The sequence below is a fragment of the Elephantulus edwardii genome, unplaced genomic scaffold, assembly GCF_000299155.1.
Source record: "Elephantulus edwardii isolate Elephantulus edwardi_28Jun2011 unplaced genomic scaffold, EleEdw1.0 scaffold00389, whole genome shotgun sequence".
Lineage (NCBI taxonomy): Eukaryota > Metazoa > Chordata > Mammalia > Macroscelidea > Macroscelididae > Elephantulus > Elephantulus edwardii.
Window position 1 is genome coordinate 1,196,475 of NW_006400139.1, and position 8,735 is coordinate 1,205,209.

An 8,735-nucleotide genomic window follows, 5' to 3' on the forward strand; every position below is an offset into this window, starting at 1 on the left:
AATTAATTCTAAAAACAATTAAGTTTCTTTGGTTTTTTTTTATAAGATTCTAGGTTTTTCTTTAACCAAAATCTTAGTTTTAAGAGTTTGAGTGTTAAAATTTTGCATTTAACAGTATTCCATGTTTTCTTCTATTTTCCTGAATATTAATGTACAATGAAATCATATTGTGATATATTTTCATCTGAAACAAAACTATTTACCTAATTACAAATTTGTGTGATCTGGAGAGTTGTTAACAATTTTAATGCTTAGAATTTGCTTCTCATGGACTGTGAGCTTATTTAGTATTTCCATGTATTATTTTCCTATTGATATTTTAACATGTTATTACCAAATGGCTTAAATTATTGCACATTTGTTCTCATACCAATGTGTGTGTGAAAATTCTAAAATAAAGTTTTAGCAGGAGTACATTCCTTTTGCACCCTCCAGGGAATCATTTATTTCGTTTTCTTTTCAGCTGCTGTATTCCTTGATCTCTGGGCCTTTATTTTATTTTTCCAAACTCTTGATTTCAATGACTTAACTATTGCTACTCTGATCGTCCTTTTTGTCTCTCAAATAGACTTTCGTGATTATATCAGATTCATTCATATTATCCAAAATAACATCGTTAGTTCATGACTCTTAATTTCATACAAACATACATCTGCAAAATCCTTTTTGCCATAAATTATGAGGATTAACATATCCAGGAGATTATTATGTAGTTTGCAACATCTAGGGAGTAGAAATAAGAAGAAATTTCTTTTTCATTGGTTTTAATTTTAATTCTTTAACTCACAAGTAATTATCACGGAAAATGAATAACCATAGATGTATGTTATTGTTGTTATGTACTGTTGGGTCTCCTGTGACTCATAGAGACTCTATGTACAACATAGATTAAAACAGCTCTGAAGCCCGCCCTGTCCTGAGCCAGTCTCACTAATTCCTACATACCAATCCCATTGCCCCAGTTACTGTATCAATCCATCCCCTTGAGATCTTCCTCTCCTGTGCATCTTCCATCTTTCTGTACATGATATGTTGCTTTAAGGATCGGTCTATTCTGGCCATATGCCCAAAGTATGTGAGATGGAGCTTTAAAATCCTAGCCTCCAAAGAGAAACTTGGTTTCACCCTCTCCAAGAGACACACTTATTTGTTTTTTTGGTGGTCCATAATATGTTCAAGATTCTTCTCCAGTACCAAACTCAAGGCCATCAATTCTTTTCTTTCATAATTAGACATTGTCCAGCTCTCTGACGCATAGCAAGTAATTGTGAAGACCATGTCATAGATCAGGTGCACCTGAGTCTCTAAACTGACATCATTTCTTCTAAGTACTCTGGAAAGGTCTCTGACAGCAGATTTATCTAATGCAACTAGTCTTTTGATTTCCTGACTGCTGATTCCAAGTGTATAGATTATGGAACCAAGCAAGCTGTAATTGTTAACAACTTTGAGCACTGGTAGCCTAGTGACAAGAATCTACATTGCAATTCTAAAGGCATGTAGTTTCAAATCTACCAGCTGCTCCATGAGAGACAGTCTCCTTTAGTTCAATTAACTGCCTCTGAAAACCCACCTGAGGGTCAGCTTGAGTCGGCTTGACTCTATGGCACACAACAACAACAGCAACAACTTGGATGTATACAGAATGCTTAAATAATTTTCTGAACAAATTGAATTCCATAATTTAAAGGAAAGTATTATAATTATTAAAACAATGCATAAAGTACATTTTTAAAACACTAAGTAGATTTTGTATGTGTCTTTATATACACAAACACACACATCTGTCTTGTTACCTATATACAGGCATGTTATACACAAAATTACGCTGGATGAGAAAGCAGTTTGGCATTGAATATCTTCCTGAGTGCCTCCTTCACATCATTATTTCTAAGGCTGTAGATAAGAGGGTTTAACATTGGGATCACAACTGTGTAAAGCACAGTGGCCACTTTCACAAGAAGCAGAGAGTTTTTAGAGCTGGGCATGCAGTAGAGAAGGAGGATGATTCCGTGGAAGACGGTGATGGCAGTGAGATGGGAGGCACAGGTGGAGAATGCTTTACGGAGCCCACCAGTGGAGGGCATCTTGATGATAGCGACCACAATAAACACATAGGAGGCGAGGATAATCAGAAGACTACTAGCCTCATTGAATGTAGAAATGACAAAACTCAGCATCAGGTTGGTACGAGTGTCAGAGCAGGAGGCAGCAATGACGGCAGAATACTCACAACCAAAGTGATTTATGGTGTTAGATCCACAGAAAGATAGAGCCATAAGGAAACAGGTCTGTACAAAGGAACAGACTATTCCCCACACGTAGCATCCAGCTACTAGGAGGGCACAGAGCTTCCGAGGCATAGCAACTGTATAGAGCAGAGGGTTACACACAGCCACAAATCGGTCATAGGCCATCGCTGCTAACATGAACATTTCTGTGATCACAAATGTGCAGCCAAAGAAGAATTGCATCATGCAACCCATGAATGAGATAGTCCCTACTTCCACAACCAAGACCTCTAACAATTTGGGTGTAAGTACAGAGGAGTAACAAAAATCAAGGAAGGAGAGATGGCTGAGGAAAAAGTACATGGGAGTGTGGAGTTTAGGACTGATTCTGATAATCATGATCATACCTAGATTTCCCACAACGGAGACCATGTAGATTGTCAAAAAGAGCAGAAAGAAAGGCACCTGGAGGTCTGGGTATTCGGAGAAGCCCAAGAGGACAAAGGTGATGGTAGTGCTTTGATTTCCCTCCTGCAACATCATAGTTCCTGCTGGAAGAAAACAGAGTTCATACTATGCAGCTGTTAAAATAGGGATATTGAGTATAAGTAGAATATAATACAAACTCACTGTTGTCAAGTCAGTTCTAATAGGGGTTACAAGGTTGTGAATCTCGTGAGAGGAGACTCTTTTCTGTGGAGCTGCTGGGGGATTCTAAGCACCTATGGTTTTGGAAAAACTATCATCTACACCAATAGATCTCCCTAAGTTGTGTAAGGTTGATTGAAAATGAAGAAATGACCACATTGTCATACTTGTTTTGGGTTGGTTTTTGCTTGCTATTTCCTCCTTCCTTCCTTCCTTCCTTCCTTCCTTCCTTCCTTCCTTCCTTCCTTCCTTTCTTCCTTCCTTCCTTCATCTTTCATAGAGAGGATCTCTATGTCATGCCTGTGTTGAGTCTTTGCACATCCATTTATCATGTATTGTTGTTGTTATTATATACCACTGAGTCACAACTGACCCTTCAGTGAGTTTTCATAGGCAGTAAATTGTGCAGGCGGAGAACGATCACTTTTCTCCCACTGAGCAGGTGTGGATTGAACCATGTGCATTTGCATTGGCAGCCCACGTTCTTACCGCTAAGCCACCATAGCTATCTATTTACCATTTAAAGATGGAATCAGGATTGGTGGGAGATTCATCAACAATCTGTGTTATGCAGATGAAACAACCCTGCTTGCTGAAACTGAGGAGGACCTGAAGCGCCTGCTGCAGAAGATCAAGGATTGTAGCATTCAATATGGATTGAGGCTCAATATCAAGAAGACAAAGATTCTCACCACTGGGCCAATTGGCAGCATCAGGATGGGTGGTGAAAGGTTGAGATTATTAACAGCTTTAGTTTGTTTGGCTCCACAGTCAACACTCTTGGCACCAGCAGGCAGGAAATTAAAAGACGTAGCACGATGGCAAAGTCTGCTATTAGAGACCTCTTCAAAGTACCGGAAAGCAATGATGTCACTCTAGAAACTAAGGTGTGCCTGATACAGGCCATGCTCTTTGCAATCACTTGCTATGAGTCAGAGCTGGACAATTATTAAGGAGGATAGAAGGAGGAGTAATGCCTTTGAGCTGTGGTGTTGGAGAACGGTATTGAATGTACCATGGACTGTTAATAAAATCAACAGGTTCACCCTGAAGAGAGTTAAACCAGACTGCTCCTTGGAGTCTGAAGCTTCGCCTGACATACTTTGAACATGTTACAAGGTGGAATCAGTCCTTGGAGAGGGATGTCATGCTTGAGAGAATAGAGGAACAGAGCAGTAGAGGAAGACCTTTGAGGAGATGGCTTTATTCAGTGAGTAGGGTAATAGGGATAGGTGTATCAGAGAAAATACACACAATAGCAACAACATCATCTCCTAGATGACTAGCTATGAGTCTACTTGATTGGAAAGAGATGCATAAGCATAGTTTCCATGTAAAGTTAAATATTTGTTAAAAATTCTCCAAGAATTATTTGAGTATATTTTCACAATTTTGGAAGGTATAATTTAGATGTGATCATACACAAAGTAACTTATTGTATCGTTTTGGTAGGGTCATTATGAGTTGCAGGTGACTTGACGGCACATAACAACAACAAATAATTCCCTTTACCTTTAAGAATCTTAGTTTCCTTGCCCATTAAAATATCTGGGCTTAATTTTACAAATGTATTTCCAAAATATGCTCCTTGAAGGCAAGAATTCTAAAGCTTCATCTGACATACTTTAGACATGTTGCAAGGTGGGATCAGTCCTTAGAGAGGAACGTCATGCTTGGGAGGGTGGAGGGACAGTGCAAGAGAGGAAGACCCTTGATGAAATAGATTGATTCAGTGGGGTAATGGGGGTAGGTGTTCAGGAGACAATAAGATTGGCACAGGATAGAGCAGTGTTTAAGTATGCTGTGAGTCACAAGTGACTCGATGGCACATAACAACAACCACAGCATACATAAACAAAGCACTTCCATTTTGTCCAACATAGTAACAATAAAACAATTAGCCAACTCATTGCTGTCTAGTCAGAATCTATTGATAGCTCACCTTTCATTTGGTTTCAGAACCTTTACATTGGGTAAGAGTAGATTGTCTTTCTCTCACAGCATACAGTGAAGTTGAACCATTTCTCTTTGAGTTGGAAAGACAATCTCTATCCACTAAGCCCAGTGTTGTTGTTATATGCCATCGGATTGCCTGGGACTCATAACAACCCTGTGTACAGTAGCTCTGAACTCTGCCCTATCCTGACCCAGTCTCACTGACTTTGACACACTTACCTTATTATTCCAGTTATTGTGTCAATTCACTTCCTCCGAGGTCTTCCTCTCCTGTGCTGTCCCTCTACCCTTCCAAGCATAATGTCCTTCTCCAAGGACTGGTCAAGTCTTCTCCTGTCATCCTTAGACATTGTCCAGATCTCTGATGCATGTGAAGACCATGGCCTAGATCAGGTGCACCTTAGTATCTAGAGTAATATTCTTTAGCACTCTGGAGAAGTCTCCTGATAGCCAACATCCGAAGTGTGATTTGTCTTTTGATTTTCTGACTGCTGGTGACAGGAGTGTTGATTGTGCAGCCAAGCAGGATGAAACTGCTAACAATCTCAATCTTTTTCCATCTATTATGGTGCTGCAAGTTGGACCAGTGGTGGGAATGAATCTTGGTCTTCTTGATGCTAAACTTCAATTCATACTGAAGATTACGGTGCTTGACTCTCTGCAGCAAATCTTCAGGTCCTCCTCAATTTTGGCAAGCAAGGTTGTGCACATATTTCAAGAAATGACTGTTAAGTATTCTGGTGGCCTAGTGGTAAGAAGCTGCACTGTAATCTGAAAGGTACATGGTTCAAATCCGCCAGCTGCTCCATGGAAGAAAAATAGGCAATCTCCTCCTGTGTGATTAACTGCTCCTGAAAACTCACTGAAGGGTCAACTATGGGTGGATTACTGCTCAAAGATGAACAGCAACAGCAATTCTGGTGACCTAGTGGTAAGAAGCTGCACTGTAATCTCAAAAGCACATGGTTCAAATCCATCAGCTGCTCCACAGAAGAAAGATGGGCAATCCTCTGTCCTGCTGCCTCTGAAAACCCACTGGAAGGTCAGCTATAGCCCCGACCTACTTGATGGTCATTATAACAGCAACTAATACTATTACTAATTTAAATTCTCCTAAAAGACCCCCGACGGAATGGATTGACAGGGTAACGAAAAAATGGGCTATGCTTGAAGGAGATTGTGAAGACTGCAGAGGCTAGGGTAAGGCTCTCATTGGCTCTTCATAGAGTTATTATGCATTGTTGTCAACTCAAGGGTACAAAGCAACAAAAACATCAAAAGTTTGAAAGTCTATTCCCTGGAAAAGAGGAATAAGAAGAAATATAGATCTTAACAGCAAATAAAATGAAATGACTCAACAGATTCTAACAGTGGGAAGGGTCATAGTGTGTCTCCATACTGTAATTTCTGAATTTTAAGATTAAAAAAAAAGAAAATGGTAAAGCCAAGTTTTTTTCAGAGAAAAGTGCTTCTGAGCAGTCATTCCCAATTCTGTATTCCTATTTTAAAGTGTCATGTTTTCTAAGAACACCTGTAGTCAAAATTTTATGATATGCTTCACTTAGACAGATTAGCCTTCCAATTGTCTTGTCTAGTCCAATCAAATAGGTCTGCCTTCTCATTAGTGTCCTATGATCTATCACTTAGGATACCCTAGTGGTGTACTCTGTAGAGAGCTGTGTGGCTCACCTAGCCTTTGGGAAGTTCAAATCAATCAATGCCTCCACAGGAGAAAATGGCCACTCTCTGTATGTGTGATTTATATACTATTTAAGCACTTTATTACATAGGCACTATTGTTGTTGTGTGCCATCGAGTTCCCTGCAACTCATAGAGACATGTATGTACAACCTATATACAACAGCCATAAACTTGGTCTACCCTGTGCCAATCTCTTCATCTCTGACATACCTACTCCCATTACCCCAGTCACTGAGTCAATCCATATGACTAATCCATAAATTAGTCATACAAGTAACACAGTTAGAAAGCTCCTTAGAAGAAAGTATGGTGAGACTTCATCTTGCTTAGTATGAACACATTATCTGGAAAAGCAACACACTTGGTAAAGTGAAGAAAGCCTTCCATGAGACACACCGACTTAGCAGCCATGATAATGGATTTTAGTCTATCAAACGTCTTAGCCGCCATAACAATGGATTATAGTCTATCAAACAATGTGACAACAATGCAGGACTGGGTAACCTTTGGTTCCATTTTACAAAGGTCACCAAGACTCAAAGCTAACGCAATGGAAAACACCAGCAACAGCAAAATTTCACTACATATACTGTTAACTCTTTTTCAGCTACTCCTGTTTCACTTATGTAAACATTTTCATTGCTTCCTATAAAAAAGCACATTCATTTATAACTCAATGTCTTTATCAGAGTCCCAGTTTTAACCCGAATGGACTCTTGTCCCAATGAATTAAAATATTAACTTTTAAGTAAAACTCCAGGCCACACTCCTGCATGAAAATCTGTGTTGATTAATACAGACCTCAGTGTTATTCTACTTTTCTGATTGAATCCCTCCAATGCTCTTTGACAATTAAAATTAAAATTGATTATTCAAGATATGCTATAATATATTTAATATATATTTATTATTGTGGTATGCATTACTTTAGTTTTTTCTCCCATAAAAAACAGATAAAGAATTCTTAACAAGTTATTACCATTCATTCACATGAACAAACTTAATTAAATATATATAACATTCAGGTGCCTAAAAGGGAATAAAAAATTTAATAGCATATTTCTTAAAAATATAGTAAATGCAGCTCAATACCTTGTATTCGTATTATCCAATGAATTGGGTAAAACAAGATACTGACCCAAATATTACTGATTTTAGAACTTCTGACGGGATGTGACTTAAATAAACCACTCACCAGTAATCAACAACTCTTTATAGACATTGGCTGAACTTCTTCGATTTGACTTAAAATTTTTGAAAATTATTTCTCAGGCCACAAAAGCTCCCTATAGTAAAAATATATTCTTCAGATTATAAATAGGCAATAGGAATTAATCTATAATAAATGCCACTAAAATTTCTGAGGAAACTACGTTTTCTCATTTTCAAAAATCATTAGGGGAAATATAGACAGTCTCTTGAGTGTGGGGCACACTTGGAAATTATGTTGTCAAGTTTATGTGTTTTATACCTAACTTCATGACCATAGGGAATAAAGCTCCAGAGAATTTTGATGAGCTTTTTTTGTGTGAACAACAAACAAAAGCAATTTGAAGCGACATATTTCCTTCTAATTTAGAATGTTTCTCATGTTAATTTATTAAATCGCCTGGGAAAGTTTACATGATAGTCTTAAATCTAAAAATCATCACTCTATTAATCAAGCAATAACAATCAATTGATAGCAAACCCATTATTGAAAACATGAAATTATGAAGTCACACAGAGAAGAATAAAAATCTTAGTCCATTATATGGAAGAATAGGTAACATTAATCTTTTGTTTCTTTTCTAAGCACTTCTGTTTTACTGTAAATAACACACTCAGCATCATACTATATATAGTCCTAATAAGACGAACTATTTGCTGATCAAATAGAGACTGAAGAACCGTGAAGACTGTAGACACTAAAGCATAACACATTTAGCACTTAAAACAACTGCTACTTATTGGTTGGATAATTAAGACATTCAAATATACAATAAGTCTTACACTGACATTCACTTTCTAAACAACATGCTCTGGAAACTCTGTGAACTTTGATAAATGTCAAAAGTTATAGAAAGTTTTCAGTCTTTTTGTTCATAGGGTCTCTGTGAGTCACGTTTGACTCTAAAGCAATCCAAAAAACACATATTACATATATATGTGTGTATATATATAGGTATGTATGTATGTATGTGTGTGTATATATATTAT

General features: G+C 37.8%; 1 protein-coding gene across 1 annotated transcript in view; it reads right to left on the bottom strand.

The window, feature by feature from the left end:
- Nucleotides 1-1,823: 1,823 nt before the first annotated feature.
- Nucleotides 1,824-8,735, bottom strand: part of LOC102850715 (olfactory receptor 5D18-like) — a 13,143-nt gene continuing 6,231 nt past the window's right edge. The window contains exon 2 of the mRNA XM_006902323.1: nucleotides 1,824-2,782. Coding sequence (XP_006902385.1) covers nucleotides 1,824-2,782 — 959 coding nt within the window. The remainder of the gene's footprint in view (nucleotides 2,783-8,735) is intronic.